Below are 20,967 nucleotides of genomic sequence, written 5' to 3'. Positions count from 1 at the left end.
ATTCCATTAGAACTACTGACGGCCTTGGGAGAGCCAGTCCTGACAAAACTCTACCATCTGGTGAGCAAGATGTATGAAACAGGCGAAATACCCTCAGACTTCAAGAATAATATAACAATTCCAATCCCAAAGAGAGCAGGTGCTGACAGAAATGTAAATTACCGAACTATCAGTTTAATATGTCACAGCTGCAAAATATTAACGCGAATTCTTTACAGATGAATGGAAACACTGTTAGATGCAGACCTCGGGGAGGATCAGTTTGGATTCCGTAGAAATGTTGGAACACGTGAGGCAATACTGACCTTACGACTTATCTTGGAAGAAAGATTAAGAAAAGGCAAATCTACGTTTCTAGCATTTGTAGACTTGGAGATAGCTTTTGACAATGTTGACTGGAATACTCTCTTTCAAATTCTGAAGGTGGCAGGGGTAAAGTACAGGGAGCGAAAGGCAATTTACAATTTATACAGAAACCAGATGGCAGTCATAAGAGTCAAGAGGCATGAAAGGGAAGCAGTGGTTGGGAAAGGAGTGAGGCAGTGTTGTAGCCTCTCCCCGATGTTATTCAATCTGTATATTGAGCAAGCAGTAAAGGAAACAAAAGAAATTCGGAGTAGGTATTAAAATTCATGGGGAAGAAGTAAAAACTTTGAGGTTCGCCGATTACATTGTAATTCTGTCAGACGGCAAAGGACTTGGAAGAGCAGCTCAACGGAATGGACAGTGTCTTGAAAGGAGGATATAAGATGAACATCAACAAAAGCAAAAAGAGGATAATGGAATGTAGTCAAATTAAATCAGGTGATGCTGAGGGAATTAGATTAGGAAATGAGACAGTTAAAGTAATAAGAGTTTTGCTATTTAGGAAGTAAAATAACTGATGATGGTTGAAGTAGAGGGGATATAAAATGTAGAGTGGCAATGACAAGGAAAGCTTTTCTGAAGAAGAGAAATTTGTTAACATCAAATATAGATTTATGTATCAGGAAGTCATTTCTGGAAGTATTTGTATGGAGTGTAGCCATGTATGGAAGTGAAACATGGACGATAATGAGTTTGGACAAGAAGAGAGTAGAAGCTTTCGAAATGTGGTGCTACAGAAGAATGCTGATTATAAGGTGGATAGATCACGTAGCTAATGAGGAGGTATTGAATAGGATTGGGGAGAAGAGAAGTTTGTGGCACAACTTGACAAGAAGAAGGGATCGGTTGGTAGGGCATGGTTTGAGGCATCAAGGGATCACAAATTTAGCATTGGAGGGTAAAAATCGTCGAGGGAGACCAAGAGATGAATACACTAAGCAGATTCAGAAGGATGTAGCTTGCAGTAGGTACTGGGATATGAAGCTTGCACAGGATAGAGTAGCATGGAGAGCTGCATCAAACCACTCTCAGGACTGAAAACAACAACAGGTGTAATGATTACATGTGCTTCACAACACGTTACCATTATGCTGAGAATAAAAGGGCTTGCCACACAAACCTAAGTAAAAACAAATATAGACGTGAAATATAACAAACTAAATTATGTTTAGAGCATAAAATGGTAGGTTAACTCCCAACAAAATTTCTCATCAGCATCGTTTGGTTGCAGGTGACAAGCTACTGTAATAAATAATACACAAGTGGTCCAGAAAAACCATGCAAACCGATTGTGAAAGTATTAACAAAAAGAAACTAATTGTTGTTTGAAACTAAATGTCCACATAATTTTGTAATCATTTAGTAAAAATGTTCACATTACAGATTAAAGAAAACAGAAACATGCTTGGGAACTTGAAAAAAAGTGGTGTTTTGCATAAATATCCAGACCATCACGCATGAATTCCAAACTGCTTCAGGATCCACTGCAAGTACTATGACAGTTAGGTGGGAGGTGAGAAAATTTGGATTTTATGGTCGAGCTGCTGCTCATAAGCTACACATCATGCTGCTAAATTTCAAACGGTACCTCACATTGTGTAAGGAGTGTAAGCATTGGACGATTGAACAGTGGAAAACGTTGTGTGGAGTAATTAACCACGGTACACAATGTGGCAATCCCATGGCAGGGTGTAGGTATGGCGAATGCCCGGTGAACGTCATCTTCCATCGTGCTTAGTGCCAACACTCAAATTCTGAGGCAGTGGTGTTATAATGTGGCCGTGGTTTTTGTGTAGGGAGATTTTGCACCCCTCGTCGTTTTGCATGGCACTGTCACAGTGCAGGCCTGCATTGATGTTTTAAGCACGTTGTTGTTTCCCACTGTTGAGGAGCAATTCAGGGATTGGGTTGTATCTTTCAACACGATCGTGCACTTGGTCATAATGTATGGCCTATGGAAGAGTGGTTACTCGACAATAACTTCCTTATAATGTGCTGGCCTGCTCAGAGTCCTGACCTGAATCCTATAGAACACCTTTGGGATCTTTCGGAAGCCTGACTTCGTGCCAGGCCTCACCGACCAACATCGGTACTTCTCAGTGCAGCACTCTGTGAAGAATGTGCTGTTGTTCCCTAAGAAACCTTCCAGCACCTGATGAAAATAGACCTGTGAGACTGGAAGTTGTCATAAAGGCTAAGAGTGGGCCAACACCATATTGAATTCCAGCATTACCAATGGGGCACACCATGAAATTGTAAGTCATTTTCAGCCAGCTGTCTGGATACTTTACATCACATAGTGTAGATGTCAGCCAAAGATATGAAAAGGAAATAGCCTTCACACCAACAAATTCCGATGAAGCAAGCAGTTTCCAAATGTCAGAAAAGTTGGGAGTGGCCGCCAGTGCAGAGTTACTCAGTTTAACAATTTAAAGGCATTTCAAAAGCTGCTATCACAATAAAATTCACACACAATGTGAATGAAACTGTGTAGCTCAAGAAAATAATATTTTTGAAAAATCTTTTTTTACCAAAACCCATTACATCCCCTCTTAACAGTTTCGCTGCGACATTGCTGCAGCCGCGCAACTCTCCAGTGTGGCCTGTCAACGTGCGGATGGGTACCGCTTGGAGCCGTCGCTCCTAAGCACACCTGAGCTATATGCTGACGTCAAGACTTTGTAATATTTGTAGGTTCATGTTCTATACTGACTTAATGATGACACCTTAGATGCATTACTTCAAATAAGCTTCGACTGTATTGTGGTCATGTTTTAAAGTCTGTCTGCTACTTACAGGGGTCATTCAGATATTTGTGATTTGTTTATCATGTAACAAAAAATACAATTCAAACAAGCAACAAATCCACTGCAGTCAGGAAAAATTTGGATTCCAAAATGCAAGTTCTTAAGAAGGAAAAAAGGAAACTGGATTCATTTGAAATTATATTTACTTCAAAAGCGCATTTTTAAGATTGACTCTGATAACAGGATGACTGGCTCGCCCATGTTTTTTGTAAGTGGTCAGCCAGTCACATTTTTCTGTGCCTCTATTAGCTCCTGTGTATTTTACTTCTGTTTTAACATCAAGTATAGCAGCTTTCACTCCTATGTTGTCTTAATGTGAGTGATTACGTAGTTAGATGTGAGTGATGTGGCAGTATTGTGTTGTCTGTTTTGTCTGTTACATGCAGTGCTGTGTGAAGTGTAGCTGGCTGCAATTGTCTACACTGCCTCCCCTCCACCACTGCAATCTGTCAGTCACAAAGTAATTTTTGCCGGTACATATGGGAAGACATTAAAAGTAACACACATTGCCCATTAAACACACAAACTTGTGGTTTTGTATTATGTGATGGGAACAAACTGTGCATTAGTGATAGCAGTTTTACATGATGTGGGATAAAATTACATATTTGTTACATGAAAGTGAAGATAGCAGAAATGAGGAAGTAGTAGTGAGAGGATGCAGAATTTTGAAGCCTGTTTTGTGGCTTACATGCGTAGTTTATGAAATTTACTAAGATGCCGTACAAGAAATAAAAATGTGTTCATTTACATAGTCAACCTTTGTCCCATTTAGTAATGTTAGTAAAACATTTTTATTTGGAACTAATTATATGTACTAATGCTCTGAAATGTATAAGATGACTTACAATGATTTGTGTTCTGTTTCACATTAGTTTCTTTTTTCTCAACATAGTACTTTGTAAAATTATTTTGCTGTCTGATTTAGGGTTTTAGAGTGAATTTAGTTTCTTGTAAGCTTACGTAATGTTTGTTTTTTACAGTGTTTCAATTCCATTTTGGGTGCCAATGGAAGTGGTAAAAGTAATGTCATTGACTCGCTACTATTTGTCTTTGGATACCGTTCTACAAAGATAAGATCAAAGAAGGTTTCTGTCCTCATCCACAAATCTGAGACACGCCAGGACATAAAGAGCTGTTCAGTAGTCGTCCATTTTGTTCAAGTGATAACGGTAAATGCACTCCCTATTTTTGCTGTGTTTTAATATTCTTGGTGGCATTTATGGATTTCAGTCAGATTAACATTCAACATATTTTCAAATGCTAAGAAGCTAATTTTGCAATCAACCTAGGAATTTTATTGTGTGTACACATTCTAGGTCATGGAACTACATGAAAGTGCAATATATTGATCCACTAACATTGGAGAATGAAAGTAATAAAACTTAAATAGCCTTGCACCAATATCATTACAGTGTCAACTGAGTGAATGCTAAAATTGATATTTTGTAATGTTTAAAAAGGTTGTGTGTGTGTGTGTGTGTGTGTGTGTGTGTGTGTGTGTGTGTGTGTGTGTGTTTTTATAACTCTGCATTGTTGTCAATATTTTTCAGAAAGACTATCAGCATGAGATTGTAAAGAACTCCTCATTCAGTATTGGACGTACAGCATTTCTGGATAATTCATCCTATTACACACTAAATAACCGCCGTGTCAAATTCAATGCTATATCTAAGTTGTTACGTGAGCATGGAATTGATCTGGATCATAATCGCTTCCTTATTCTTCAGGTAAGTTCTCTAGGTAGTGCTTTGAATAGTTTTATTACTTTCTTAGGGGATAGGGTGTTTTTCACTTAACCTGACCAAAATGTTCATGACGTAATTCTTTGATAATTTAGGAGAAGTAGTAATTGATACGGTAAAATCACATATGGAGAAAGTATGTGCTGATTAGAAATTTTTACGTGTCAGTGACATCGTTGGAGATGTTTAATCCACAGTGATTTTTAGTTCTTATTCTATACTTATTAATCAGTAACTGTCAACTCTTATGAAATGCTTGTTAGTGTACATATTTAGGAAGCTCCATTTGTACAACACAGTTAATGACACTCGCAAATTATACTCAGTGTTAAGTCTGTAAAATTAAGTTGAATTTTAAATTTCAGTGTTTCTTGGTTTTGACAGGGTGAAGTAGAACAGATATCATTAATGAAACCTAAGGGCATGACTGAAAATGAAACTGGTCTCCTGGAATTTTTAGAAGACATAATTGGAACCTCAAGATTTAAGGTATTTTTTAAAATCTTCCATTGTCGCCACTCAGTTATGTTAAGTGGTGGTGGTGTCGTCATCGTCGTCCAAGATAATGGTGGCAAAACAGTGGTTATGTAATGATCTTAAAGACACTGTGATGTTAAAGTGATTATTGCTTGCTCAGTTAATTTGTATTAGGAAACACAAAAGAAACTGAAATGATTGAAACTAGAATACTGGTGGCAAAATATTGCTGTGCAGTACTCTTGGAATGTTAATTTGTGATTGATGAACTGATTGTGCTACTGCTTTTTTAAGTAAGCCTTTTTGATTGGGAGCTCTCCGTATTTATCTGCTTCTTTGTTTGGCTTTGGCTGTAAAATTGACATCTGGAGTCAATAATGTTGTATTTAAATACCTAAGAGTAACACTGCTGAAGAGTAGGTGTGAAGTGGAATAGCAGATAGCACATACCAATATATTGGTAGGGTGCTGTCAAACTAAAACATTTTTCTAGATAAGGTTATTTGCCCCCCCCCCCCCTCCCCGACACACACACACACACACACACACACACACACACACACACACGTTGAAGAAATACTTGTAAAGAGTGGTGATCCATAATAGTTGAGACTAATAGGAGTCATAGTGTACACAGACAAGGTCACCACAAATTATCACTACTAACTTTCGTTTGTGGGAGACTCAGTAACAGAAACGGCAAAAAAAAGATTTCATGTGTTTCAAAGACTTTTAATATCTCCCTAAAAACATCAAGGAAAATTCAAAACTATTGTTTGTGAGACTAAATCTGCAACTGATTTTAGGCCTTCGTCCACCTAGAATTTACTCTCATGAGGACAATGAAGATTAAACAGGTTTTATATGAACGACTTTGTCTTAATGGGCTAGTTGCGATTGGTGAGTTTTGTATGTCAGTGTGTAAATTAGCTGTCAACTATGTTAAGAGTGGGATGATGATGATGATGATACTATGCCAAGTGTAAACTTCTTAAAATAATAATTATGAACACAGTGCATGCACAGGAAGGGGGGGGGGGGGGTGTCATGGTGTCTAACATGCGAAGTTGCCAATTCTTGCCACACCCACTCATGTAATACTATAGTTAGGGATATTATGATTTTTGTTTAATCATCATCTTTATTATATTGTTTGATATGTTTTCATAACAGTGTTACTATATTGCATGGTGGCTTTTTGTATTTTCCTTTCCCTACAAGACACACCAAAAATCTGAAAACAAAAAGTTGTTCTCATTTTAAAATATCTGGACTGATAAAATCTACAGTCTGCATAAAGAAGAATGTGCATAAATGAAAGCTGTTACTAATGAGAACTGTTTAAATAGTGAAAAAGTCAGCTCTATTCATGGAGAAAAGTAGTTGCAGATATTATTTGGTACATGAAGTTTAAGGCAAGAAGGTGCTATATACTGCCTTAAAATATTTTTAATGTGCTTGTATACATTTTCAGAAACAGAGAAATGGTGTTTCAAAATGTGTAGACAGCATGTTTCATAATCTTTCAGGTTCCAGCACTGTGGAAAATTTCATATGATATTCTCAATAGCACCCATTATGAGCTTCCCTTTGGCTATTAATAACTATATCACATCTAGTTCCCATGTGCTGTTGGTATATCCTGAACTTTCGTAAGGATGATGGTTCCTCATAATCTCACATTCACCATTAAAGGACCTAACTACGGATAAAAAACTCTGAAAACACCTGTCTTGGAGTGACAAGGTGCACATTGTCATGTACATAGGGAGCCAAAAGACAGCAGGGTCTCTACCAGTGCCTTCATCTGGGCCTTTGAGGGCGATTCATTGTCTGAAAAAGTAAAGGTAGTCGTGTGTCAATGTGATGCGAAACCCTATGACAACCCCTCCCCAATATTTCAGGATATTACCATCTGCAGTGTTTACCTCCCTTGCAGTGTTCGGTTCTCACCTTCCCCCACCTTTCCTAATACTACGTAATTTGGCACAACTTGACCTTTGCTTCTGGCATACTGGTGCCACCACATACTTCATTGTGGCTCATGGAACTTCCTCAAGCATTGGCATTTTCATTTGCAGCACTCGTCTTCTCCCATCCAACCACTGTAGAGTCCACGATGACCTGTGTGATAGTGGCCACTTTGCGATCTACCTGACCCTCCCTCAGTATCTCTCCCATGCACACCTGACCGAATAGGCTCTTAGCAGTGCTGACTAGGATGCACTCGCCTCTACTGTTGCCCTTAGCTCCCCACTGCATGGATATATCCATAAGGCAGTCCAGAATACAGTTACATTCGTTCTTTCAGCAGCTAATTTATCGATCCCCTCTTCCTTGGGCCCATGCCTATGTAAGACAGTACCTTGGTGGTCATCAGAAATCGTAGGGATCATTAGAAGTCGTAGGCGGGCTCTCCAATGCCACAAGCAGCACCCATTGGAGGAGGACCTCATTGCCTTTAAGTGGCTTCGTGCCTGGGTTGACCACCTACTAAAACGACCCAAGTGAGAATGCTAACAGTGGTACATTTTAACTGTTGGACCACATACCTCTTCTTCATAGGTTTGGACGAAGATCAGATGTGTCTACAGATACCAGACAACTGCAGGTGTTGCTGGTATTAACTCGCATGGTGCTGTCTGCATTGACCCAGACTCCGTCACTGAAGATTTTTTCCTGTATTATGTTAGCGGCTCAGTGTCTGACAATTATTAACCTGCCTTTTATGTCATAAAACAGCAAGTGGAGTGAAAGCAGTTGTCTTCTTCTCACGCCACCTGGAGCTGTACAATGTTCCATTCAGCGATTTGGGAATTGGTCAGCATCCTAGCCCGCTGCCTTCATACAACTGCAGAGCCAGATCACATCCACAACCAAATGATCAAGCACATAGTGGTGTATTGTTAGTGTCATAACCTTGGCATCTTTAACCACATCTGGAGTGAGGGCAAGTTTCCATTGCAGTTGTGAGAGAGCATCATCGTCTCAGTACTGAAACGGGGTAAGCACCCTTTAGGGTGGACAGCTATAGCCCAGTTAGTCTTGCCAATGTTTCCTGTAAGTTGCTTGACTGCATGGTGAGATGGTGGCTGTGTTGGCTCCTCGAGTCTTGGGGTCTTCTGGCTCCATTCCAGGGTGGTTTACACCAAGGCTGTTCCACTACTGAGTCTGGTTTAACTGGAATCTGCCATCCGAAAATGTTTTGTCTGACATCACAACGTATAGCCATATTCTTCGAACTGCAAAAGGCTTGACACCACATGGCAACACCACATTCTCTCTACCTTATACGAGTGGGGTCCCTGGGGTCTGCTCCCAATTGTTATCCACAACTTGTTGTTACACCATACTTTTCAGGTTCAACTTAGTGCTTCCTACAGTAACTCCCCCCCCCCCCTCCCCACCAAATGTAAGAGAAGGGGTCCCACAGGGGCTCAGTACTGAGTGTCCCTCTCTCCTAGTAGCCATCAGTGGTCTTAGCGGCAGCTGTAGGGTCCCAGTATCAACCTCCTTGTGTGCTGATGACTTTTTGCCTCTACTGTTGCTGCTCTAGTGTGGGTGTGGCTGAACGTCGACTGCAAGGTGCAATACAAAAGGCAAAAATACACTTCACTGCCAGAGTAACACCAGCTGGGGTGCAGATTGCATTACTCTTCTACCAGTAAACCACCTCTTGGGAACGGTATTCTGGAAATAGGCATCTGGTCAGTATTACACTGTTGAGTCTTAGGAATCTGGAATATGAAATGGCTCACTCAGACTTCACCAAACTAAGTACGGGTGATAAAGGAGACTACAAATCTGTGGAGCTCCTCCATGCACGTCTCACACTCCACCATCCTTTGCCGGCTCCGCAATGGCCACTTTTTCATTGCGAGGACCAGCCCAACTGTCACTACTCGTTAAGGTAGGGCCACTTAACCTTATTAGCCTATTAAGGGGTGGGCAGAACATACTTGCCTCTTCAACCCAGACTGGGCTGTGGCTGTCTGGGCTTGCTGGTCCTAACCCTCTCTCTTTTATTCTTCCTCCGACCCTCTTGCATGATCTGTTAGACTTTTTTGTCATTTGTCTCTTACCTTATGCATGTTGCTAACCTTTTCTAGGCAGGCAGTTTCTGAGTGGGGTACTTCTGGTAAGTGGTGGGGTCTGGAGAATGTCTGTCTGCTCATTGAACACTGCTTTCAGAGGCTTCCGGCTGCTCTCTAGATAGGGCACCGTGCCTGTCTTTCTTCCTCTGTCTCCCTATATTTTTTATGTCATATCCGAAGACCTCTGGTAGACTTCGGGGTTCTCTTTTCCTGGGTTTTGTGCGGTAGGCTCTCTCTGATCTACAGTAATGTAGACCCATCTGTTCAAGGAAAAAGACTGATGCCTAGTAATTTGGTCCCCAATCAACCAGATTTAAATGTAAATTTTAACAAGAAAAACAAAGTTATGTTTGGCAAGTGTGCTCCCATTTAGTACATGTGAATCAGTGCCCATTGTGTTAGCTGTTTGGCTGTAATGCTGCTGTGGGAGACGGGATCTGTACAGAACATCTAGCACAGAAACAGTTTCTCACCTTTTAGTGAAGTCTGCAACTGTGACTGGCTCTAGCTGTGTTCAGCTCTCACTTAATCAGATAAGACCTGGAAATGTGACAATGGAGGGGTATCATGATATGGGCATGTTACTTGGTTGACCTTTTGATTTATCTTCAGGGTCTGGAGTTAATACAGATTTCTTGACACTTTGTCAAGTGTACATTTTTTTTACATTAAAATTTTCTGCATTTTAACATTTGAAAATCTGGTCATAGTGGAGGCAATCTTCTACAGCTCAAGCAGTAGTTACTTTTCCCTGTTTATCACATGACACTAAAGTTGTAACTCTACATCTGGACACGGAATGGTCTTAACCTTCAAAGGAGGCATACCATAACAGAAAAGTTTTCAGGACAAAAAAACTTCAAATACGCATCTTAGCCCTTTGTTTTCTCTACTTTTCCTGGTGCCCAGGACAGCGAAACTTGAGCAAGGAAAATTGATGGAGTGTAAAAGATTTAGAAGTAAATAGCACAGGCATTAAGGCATCATTGGGCACACAAGAGACTCCCTTCAGGGGGCCCAAGACTTCATGAGTATGTCCCTGGTGACCACAGGGCCCCAAGCTCTTGCAGCATGAACTTCTCACACTGCGGGCCCAGGGGTTAGAATAGGCCCGAGGTATTCCTGCCTGTCGTAAGAGGTGTATAAAAGGAGTTTCATATCTTTCGGCCTTTATATGATGATCCCCTGAGGGTTTGACCTCCATTTTTCAGAATTTTCCTGAAGAGTGAGTGAATTGGGCAAGGGTGCCTTACATGGTGCATCGTGTACATCATGCATTGAGATCTTTAGCCCACTTTCTTGTCGTGGCATTGCAGTCCCGCTCATCCTCCATCTCTTAAGCAAGGACACCTTATTGGGTGCTTTTCCTCTACTCACTATACAGTGTCGTTTTCTGTGCCGCCGATGACCAGGGAATTCTTTTCACCAGATATCTAGCACGGTAACCGAACCGTTGTGCTGTGGGCGCCATGTACCCTGTTGGTTGTAGCCCCCTGACTACACAGGGATCACTCTGCTGATGCCTGTCCCGTTAACTCCCCGTGTATGCCAAGAGGTTGCTGCCCATCTCCCTGGGTCACCGGGACTACCAGCAATGGCCATCCTGCCAGGTAGCCCTTGCTGAGGCTGGGTGGCACCCGTGGGGAGGCCCCGGGTTGGAGTGGGTGGCATCAGAGTAGATGACAGGAGATAAAGCGTACCATGTCATCATATGCTGGGGATGGAGTGCCAGCAATCTCTAAGCATTCAGTCTCAGTACAGGGTACAGAAGTATGACCCCAAATCGTTACTCTCCCTGGCCACACCATGGGAAGAATGTCAGGCTAAGGATGGCCGTGGATCTTACTCGCCCCAGTACCTCGTATGTTACAGAGCTGATGAGTCTTTAATGACAACAAAGCCTCAGTTTTTTGTTAGGCATTTAGAGAAAAAGTTAGAGGTGGAGGGCTTGTCCAAAATGAGATGTGGGTAAGTCTTGATCAAAACAGTATCCTCTGCCCAGTCATGGGAGTTAATCACTTGTGACAAGCAGATGTTTCTGTAAGCATCACACCCTGTAAGAGCTTAAATATGGTCCAGGGTATCATATTTCACAGAGGCCTTCTTTTACAGTCCGATGAGCTGCACGCCAATTTAGAGTTGTGAGGTGTAAATTTCATCCAGCGTGGCCACTGGGGTCTGAAGGATAATCAGGTTGCCATCGGTACCTTCATCTTGGTCTTCGAGGGTGATACATTGCCCGAGAAGGTCAAGGTGATAGTCTACAGGTGTGATGTAAAGCCCTATATCCCTCCCCCGTTGCAATGCCTTAAGTGCTGGCGGCCATATGTCTTCCCGTTCTACTTTGAGTCACATGTCTAGATGGTGGATGCACATTACATCCGAATACTCCATGTGCCCCGCCTCCCATCTGTGTCAACTGCGGAGAGAACCATTCGCCTTGCTCGCCAGACTGCAGGATTCTCCAGAAAGAAAGGAAAATCATGGAGTAAAAGACCCTGGACAGACTGACCTACACTGAGGCTATGAGAAAATTTGAACGCCTGCATTCTGTGCATATGACATCGTCTTACGCCGCTGCTACAACAGTTCTGGCACCATCAGCTCCGCCAACCCAGATCGCCTCTCAGAGCTGGAAGCCTACACGTGCCCCTTGAAGGTAGGGGCATTTCCTTCTCCTTCCCTGTTGCTCCTGCACCAACTATTTCGGGAGCAACAACCCCCCCCCCCCCCCCCCCCTCCACCAGGGACATCCGTCCCCACTTCTGAGCCAAAGAAGTGTAAGTCGTCTTCGGCTTCTCTCGCTAGGAAGGGATCCCTTGGAGCACTCCCTTCCCAGGTTTCTGCTAGCGGAAAAGACACGCGTCAGTAGCTGAAGAGCCCAAAAGCAGCTGGTCATAGGGCTTCACGCTCATCCTCAGTCCCTGAGACTGAGCCAGTGAAGTCCTCCCAGCCAGGGAAACCCAAGGACCAGCGAGAGAAATCCAAAAAGAAAACCTGTAGGACCAAGGAATTTGCAGTAGCACCTGCACCACCGCTACCTACAAGCACTGCATCTGAGGATGGGGTGGAGATTTTGGTGTCCGCAGAGAACCTTGATCTCGCCAGACCCTCAAACTCAATGGATATAGAATGCTCAGGCAATAAGTTGGTGGCAGCAGGTGACCCTGAGGCGTAAACTGCCTCATTGAATGTTCCACTCTTTTCCCGTCTCATGATCACTTAATCCTCCAGTGGAATTGGGGCGGTTTCTTCCACCAGCTGGCTGCACTACGGCAACTGTTAAGCTTGACACCTACTATCTGCATTGCCCTCCAGGAAACCTGGTTCCTGCCAATGCAGACCCCTACCCTCCGCAGCTATGTGGGATATTACAGGAACCGTAGCGACTATGATAGTGTAAGGTGGAATTCGTGTTTGTTGTAAACTCGGTGTATAGTGACACTGTGCCCCTTCAGACTCTTCTAAAAGCTGTTGCTGTCAGAATAAGGAAGTGCTTGAAGCAATTAAGGAACATTGGTAAGGTCTACAGCACCATAAGTGGCCTTTCCGGGAGCACCTCATACCCTTTAAACGGATCTGTGGCCACGTTCGCCCAACTTACCAAATGACAGAAGCAGAAGTGTTGGGAGAGATAGGTCTCGACCATTGGGTGCCATACGTCACCTTCCCTATTCTGGGCAAAGATCAAAAGTTTGTCTTTTCGGGTACCAGACCCCAACAGGTCTTCCCGGTGTTCCATAAATGGTATTATCTATCGACGCAAACGCAATTGTAGAGCACTTTGTTCAGCACGTCACTGGAGCCTCTGCATTGGAGAATAAACTCCCCAGCATTTCGGACTCTCAAATGGCGGCTGGAAGGGAACGTCTCTCATTCAATACACGCCACAGTGAATCCTGTAATGCCCCAATTACAGAGTGGGAGCTCCTCAGTGCCCTTGCACATAGTCCCGACAACTCCTGGGATTGATCAGATCCACAGGAAGATGATTAAACATCTCTCATCTGACTACAAGCGACAAGTGTCCTGTTGGGGGTCGGAGTCCCTCCACTGTGGATCTTACATGCACAGCTGCTCGCCAGTTATATCACACACTTTCGTAGTTCTCCTGAGCATCCGAATTACTATCTCCTTTTCCTACTAGTGGCAGTTCATCTCCTGCATCGGCGGCCGAGGTCAGGGCTCACAATTCCGGTTCACGTGTGATCCCTTTTCATCGAACTGGAGTCCTTCCCTTTACCACCTCTACTTGAAGTCCATTTACGTACACATCCGTGGTGTACACCTCGGTCAAAGCTTCATCTGGACCTTTTGCGTGGCCCTAAGGACTCCGTTAACCCTGCTGCTCTCTGCTGTCACTTCATCTTGATTCTAGACACATTCCGGGGCTCTGAAATTCATTGCATTGACGGGTCGATGGCTGACAGTAATGTTGGCTTTGGCTATGTCCCTGTAGACCATATTAAACGGCATTCCTTGCCCGTTGGCTGCAGTGTATTCACTTCAGAGCTTGTGGCCATATCTCATGCGTTACAGTACCAGTTCCTGTTCTAGTGAGTCGTTTCTTCTGTTCTGACTCCCTGAGCAGCTTAAAAGCTATCGACCAGTGCTACCCTCGCCATCCTTTGATAGCGAACGTCCAGGAGTCCATCTCTGCTCTGAAACGTTCCAGTCGCTCAGTGGTGTTTGTGTGGACCCCAGGACACGTTGGAATCCCAGGCAACAAGATTGCTGACAAGCTATCCATACACGTTATGTGGAAACTGCTCCTTGAGATGCACATCTCTGAAACTGACGTGCATTCTGTCTTATGCCGCAAGGTTTGTCGGCTTTGGAAGACAGAGTGGTATAACAGTATGCACAACAAACTGCTTGTCATTAAGGAGACTGCGAATGTGTGAAAGTCTCCCTGCTGGCTTCATGCAGGGAATCAGTTGTCCTTTGTCGGCTCTGCATTGGCCATACGTGGCTCATATATGGTTACATCCTCCGTTGCGAGGACCCACCTCAGTTTTGCTGTGGCTCCCAAATGACAGTCGTCGTCCTCTTGCTAGACTGCCCTCTTCTAGCTGCTTTTGGTGTACTTTTAACTTTCCCAGCACCCTACCTTCGGTGTTGGGTGATAATGCCTCAACAGCAGATTTAGTTTTACGTATTAATCATGTGGGAGGGTTTTGTCATTTGATGTTAGTTTTAGCACGTCTTTGTCCCTCTGTGTCCTCCACAATAGTGCTTTTAGGGTGGAAGTTATAATGTGTTGTAGAGTGGGTGGCTTCTCCTTTTTTATTCTCATGGTCAGCCAGCCATGGTAATCTTTCTTAATTACTCTCTTCTCCCTGTTTCTTGTCCTGTTTTGCCTATTGTAGTATCTGTTGTCCTCCTCCTGTTCTGGTTCTTCCTTTCTCCTGTTATTGTGCCGTACATCTCCTTTTTCTTCTTTCCCCCTGGCTAATTCTTCTACTGAGAACAAGGGACTGATGATCTGTTTGGTCCCCCCCCCCCCCCCTTTTTAAACCAACTAACCAGCATGTACTTTATTTCTTTCTTACACTGCAATCTTGCCCCGGACTATCCTTCCTCTCACTTTCTCATGATGGCAGCCTTTCATTTTGATGCAATTATCTCCTAGGTTCTTCTTCCCTTCCTTGAGAAATTCGTCGTTGTCAGTTTACTTCAGTCAAGAGATGATGTAATTTTTCTTTCTCTCGTGGGTTTGATTACCCTATCTCAGAATTCTTTTCTGTAGTATAGGCAGACTGGGGAAAAATGCCTTAAATATGACCTGTGTTTCAGTGTTAAAAATCTGCAGACAATAACTGTGTAGACTAGAATGCATTTGAATGTGGCAACAAATCCATCGGCAGACCCCCTGACAGCACGTTATCACACTGCTGATGGCTGGGCTACTAGCTTCCTACAAATGCCAAAGTGTAGATGCACGTCGCGTGGGGCATCAGGTCTCCTGGCAATGACTGTCAGGCCAGATGATTTGCTATGACTGCATGACACCCATGGAAAGAGCCTTGGTAGATGTGGGTGGCATCAGGGCACACATATTGCACATGAAGCATATCAAATTAAATGTAAACAATGGCTGTTCTAATCCAACTGACTCATTAATGCAGGTCTAGAAATTGTAATGCAGACAGTTATAATCATACTGTATTCCATACTCAGGCTACCAAGTGGCTAGTGGAACAAGCAAGATGATTGGGTGTGAAACATTTTATCCGATATCTGATACTTAATTGAACAGTTACTTTTATTGCAAAGTAGCCATCATTTTTTTTGTGGAAATGTTAGATACATGTGGAGAAGGTGAGTCATTGGGAAAAATGTGCAATAAAAGCCTCATCTGCTGTGCAGTCTACAGCTCTTTAGACATTTGAATGACTATAGTGACATACCAGTGACCATTGCCCCTAAGAGAACTTCAAATATGGTCCTAAGAGTCATCGTTGAGTCTCGAATGACAAGGTGTACATATTGGAGGAGGAGGAGGAGGAGGGGGGTCATCCTCATGACAACATTACTCCGGTGACCCCAGATGGGGCAGGACCCCTCCATCATGCAGTCGGAATCCGAACCAGTGTTCGTTTATGTGGTTCCATCACGCATCAGTGACAGGCAGTGATCCTGTGGCATGATCTGTTTTCCTGACCCTAACCTGGACACACACATGTGATATGTCAGTGGAACTGTGCTGGATATTACCATCACCTGCAGGAACTGCAACACCTTATTTCCTCCTCTTCTGCGGTTTTCATTGTTGTTCAAGCAACATGCTTCACTGATGACCATTCCCCAATGCACAGTGGCTGACATGCCTTCTGTTGGAACCGTACTGGCCTGTGATCTGTGGTGGCATCTTAAGCTATCTGTACATTGGTTTGCACAGATGTTGTCAGTGTCAGTGAGTGGATTCCCCTTCATACCACATTCAAAGCAATAGGGATGTGGGTACAGACAAGTCCAGTGACCAACATTTGTAATGTTTATGTATCTCCAGAAAGGCCACTTACGTTGAGTTGACCATCTTAATCCAACTGTCAACGCCCCCCCCCCCCCCCCCCCCTTCGCCCCAACTTCTTTTCACCTACTTTGGGTACTCAGTGTGTACCACCCCGTGTAGTAGTACCACTGTGCCTTTTAGGAGTCTCGTGATTGACCATCTTTGTACTGACCATGATATCTCTCTCTCTCTCTCTCTCTCTCTCTCTCTCTCTCTGTCTGCCTCCACTGTTCCCCACTGAAAAGTCCAGCAGTATTTCAAGTGACATCCATTACAAACCAGTGTTCTTACTTTACAGTGACTCCACACTAAGGCTTGCTGTCTTATTAAATACAGTATGAAGAAATGCTGAGAGTACATCACCTCCCTATGGATATGCCTCTCCATCCCAAATGCAGGCCAAGCTTTGTAGTCTTCGACAACTGTTATACGGTGTCTTCCGGCAGTGTGGTCTTTGTACTGATGTGTTGCCTCTTGCTGAACACCTTGTGACCCACTTTGCAATGTTGTCTGCTTCATCCTGTTATGTGGTTGCTTTACAAAACGTAATCAACAATTTGCAGACGTACCCACTCCTTTACCGCTTAGTGGCCGAATTGTAATATGAACTGACTAGTAATTGGTCGTGGTTCTTGGCTCGCCTCAGGATATGGCCCTAGGCTCTGATACCATTCACAATCAGGTGATACAACTTCTGAATTCTAATATTTCAAAGGCCAGAGAGAGCAGGTACCAAGGTCATTGTTAAGAGGGTGAGTCAAATGAAAACCTTAAGTTTGTAATAACAAATTGAAATTTTGCCCCATAATCCTGTAAGTTGGTAAGCGTGCTACAAACGACATGCAGAATGGCCTGTAGGTGGCAGCATAGTGCAGATACTCACATACCGTCATAGTATCAGTGTAAAGATGGCCGCCCCACTTGCACCAGGGAAGAACAGCGTTCTGTTGTTCGGTTTTTGTGTAGTGAAGGTGTGAAACCTGTTGAAATTCTTTGACGAATGAAGGTTCAGTTCAGTGATGCATGTTTGTCACAGCAGCAAGTCTACGAATGGAGTAGGAAGTTCGCAAATGGTGTGACTTCAGTGGAAGATGCTCCTCGCCCAGGTCAGGCACAACGAGTTGACTCCACAGAAAATTGCAGCAGTTTAAGCCGTAGTGAAGGAAAACCACATAGTGACACTGAATGACATGGCAGCATGTTTACAGAGTAGTCATGGGTCAGCACACCACATTGTGCATGCTGTGCTCCAGTTTCACAAAGTGTCTGCGAGATGGGTGTCACGGTAGCTGACTCCTGAAATACCAGAACGACTTGTTGATGTTAGTGAAGAACTTCTTCGGCACTTTGAATTACAAGGTGATGGCTTCCTTGCAAGAATCGTTATGGGGGAAGAAACCTGGGTTCACTTCCACCAATCAGAAACGAAGAGAGTGAGCAAGGAATGGTGCCATTCATCGCCAAGTGATTTCCATATGCTTGGACCACTCAGACGCAATGGGAGGAAAGAAGTTCTGTTCTGATGAAGAGATACGCCATGCAGTGCATGAATGATTGCGTGGACTACAAAAAGATTTTTTCTAAAGGAGTTTATTCACTTTGTAAGTGCTGGAGGACTTACATTGAGTGTGGGGAGATTATGCTGAAAAGTGATACAGCTTTGTACCATTTCTACACAATAAATATTATTTAAAAAAAAATATTTAAGGTTTTCATTTGACTCACCCTTGTCTAATTAGTGGTTGTTCACAAAAATAATTATAACTTCTGAATGTCACTCAGCAGTTCCCATTTGATTTAGGTCTTAGTTTATTTGGTTTCAATGTGTGTCTGGAGTGGTGAGATAGTGTTCTAGACCCAGTCCTTAAGCTGGGCAAATTTCCAACATCTATCAACAATTATCAGCTGATTAGCATCACTAGCTCTGAGAAGTACTTAAAGGATGAGTACATGAAATTACAACATAAAAGTAATAACAGATAAAAATTGTTTATGAACCTGAAAAAGTCAAGCCATAAGTAAGAAACACAGTCAACATACAAGAATCAGCTTGAATGAAAAAGTTTACTGTTACCAGTCAGTGTTTATCTCCACAACGTGTTTCAAAGTTTAAATCTCCATCAGGTGGATTTATATTTTTTAGTATGACGTGTGTGTGTGTGTGTGTGTGTGTGTGTGTGTGTGTGTGTGTGTGTGTGTGTGTGTGTGTGTGTGTGTGTGTGAGTGAGAGAGAGAGAGAGAGAGAGAGAGAGAGAGAGAGAGAGAGAGAGATGGTACAATTTTTTTGGAGGAACTTGTCGCACTGTCTAGTGGAGAAACAAAACACTATTCCAGCACATGGTTTTGGGTTTATTTTGAGAAAAAAAAAATAAAACGTGTATCTAACATTAAACATAAAATAAGTAAACTAAAGTACCTCCAGTGGTACGACAGTGAAAGGAAGCTGTGACAACTGGAGGTACCTTTATTTACTTATTTCTTGTTTAATGTTACTTACACGTTTTATTTTTTCTCAAAATAAACCCAAAACCATGTTCTGAAATAGTGTTTTGTTTCTCCAAAAAAATTGTAGCGTAATGTGCGCGTGCACACAAATGTCATACTAACAAATGTACCACAACCTGATGGAGGTTTCAACCTTCGAAACATGTCGTGGAGATAAACAAATTGTGAATAGTAGCAGTAAACTTGTTGTTTTATTCAATGTCAATAAGTCATGGTAAAGACTAACCTTAAAATGTGTGCATTTAAAGAATCGGCTTAATTTTTCAAGGAACTCCTTGACAGTAGTAGTGTCCATGAGGAAACTCTTCAGGTCAGATTTAAAAGTGCATGGATTACTGCTAAGATTTTTGAATTCTTGCGCTAGCTTATTGAAAATGGATGCAGCAGTATACTGCACACCGTTCTGCACAAGAGGTCCGATCCAAATGCAGGTTTGATTTCTGCCGAGCATTAACTGAGTGAATGTTGCTTTTTCTTGGGAATAAGCTGACATCGTTAACAAGAAATGAAAGGTTTGTGAACTTACACCACTTATTGCCCGAACCACCTGTTTCTGAGCCAAAAATATCCTCCTGAAATGGGAATAGTTACCCCAAAATATAATAACATATGACACAAGTGAAGGAAAACAGCAAAGTAAACTAATTTTCATGTTGAACGAGCACTCACTTCATATAGCGTTCGAATTGTAAAAATTGCAGCCTTAAGTCTTTGAACAAGATTCTGAACATGGTCTTTCTGCGAGGGTTTATTATCTATCTGAACGCCTAGAAATTTGATCTGTTCAGTTTCACTAATTGTATGGTCATTCTGTGAAATTAAAATGTCAGGTTTTGTTGAATTGTGTGTTAGAAACTGTAAAAACTGTCTTACTGTGATTTAGCGTTAATTTTCTACAAGCCATGATCTTAAGTCGTGAACTGCACTATTTGAAACAGAGCCAATGTGGCACACAACATTCCTTACTACCAAGTTAGTGTCATCAGCAAACAGAAATATTTTAAAGTTACCTGTAATAATAGAGGGGGGCATATCATTGATGTAAAGAGGAAACTGGAGGGGCCCCAACACTGATCCCTGGGGCACCTTCACTAGACTGTACCCCCACTCAGACCCCACATCACAGCCATTCTCAACATTGTGAATGATGACTTTGATTCCCTATAGAAACTAAATTTTTATTTAATTTGCCGGCAATGCTCAGAAAATGATTGTTAAATACTGTACATATATATCTGGTTTACCAGTAATAGTAATAGGTTTACTACGAACTAACCTTATGTTGTTGACCTTGTGCTGCTGTCTACACTTCCTTCACAACTGACCACACGGTTTTAATTTTATCCTGTGAATTAGCTATTCTATTTGCATACTGCATACTCTTTCCTTCCTAATAAAATTTTAAGTGCCTTACAATACTGTTGGTAATGGGCTACTGTAGGTTGATTTGACAACTTCTAACATTTTGATAGAATTCCTACATTGTTCTACATGATTTACTTATCCCACTAGTCAGTCACCCGGTCTGCCTATTACTGTTAGTACCCCATTTAGAACGTTCTGATGGAAAGCCTTTCCCAAAGAGCATGAGAAATGTGTTAAGGAAAGCATTATATTTATGATCTATGTTACTGGTGCTATAAACATCCTGCCAATTGTCGTTGCCTGACAAGGTATAAAAAAGTCTGTCTGTTGTATTTTCTTTCCTACATAGTTTGTAATCATGTGTAACATTTGAGTACAAAAGCTGTTGAGTGTTAAAATTTGTACATTATGGTCTGAAAGGCCATTCACCCTTTTACTAACAGAATGCCCATCTAGTAATGAAGAATGACTAAAAATATTGTCTATGGCTGTGCTACTGTTCTCTGCACCCTGGTCGGAGAAAGTCTGCATCAGATCATATGAATTTACGAGATTTACCAACATCCTTTTTCTTGCACCATCATGTACAAAAT

The 20,967-nt window shown here is 42.4% G+C and overlaps 1 protein-coding gene across 2 annotated transcripts in view; it reads left to right on the top strand.

Annotated features, from left to right (window-relative positions):
- The window catches only part of LOC126297598 (structural maintenance of chromosomes protein 4-like), a 242,578-nt gene that overhangs the window by 37,380 nt on the left and 184,231 nt on the right, over nucleotides 1-20,967 (top strand). For both annotated transcript variants that reach the window (XM_049988578.1, XM_049988579.1), the window contains exons 2-4: nucleotides 4,157-4,345; nucleotides 4,727-4,903; nucleotides 5,303-5,407. In XM_049988578.1, the coding sequence (XP_049844535.1) occupies nucleotides 4,157-4,345; nucleotides 4,727-4,903; nucleotides 5,303-5,407 (471 nt within the window). The remainder of the gene's footprint in view (nucleotides 1-4,156; nucleotides 4,346-4,726; nucleotides 4,904-5,302; nucleotides 5,408-20,967) is intronic.

This window comes from Schistocerca gregaria, chromosome X (assembly GCF_023897955.1).
Source record: "Schistocerca gregaria isolate iqSchGreg1 chromosome X, iqSchGreg1.2, whole genome shotgun sequence".
Lineage (NCBI taxonomy): Eukaryota > Metazoa > Arthropoda > Insecta > Orthoptera > Acrididae > Schistocerca > Schistocerca gregaria.
This window is presented reverse-complemented; position numbering and strand designations above follow the sequence as displayed.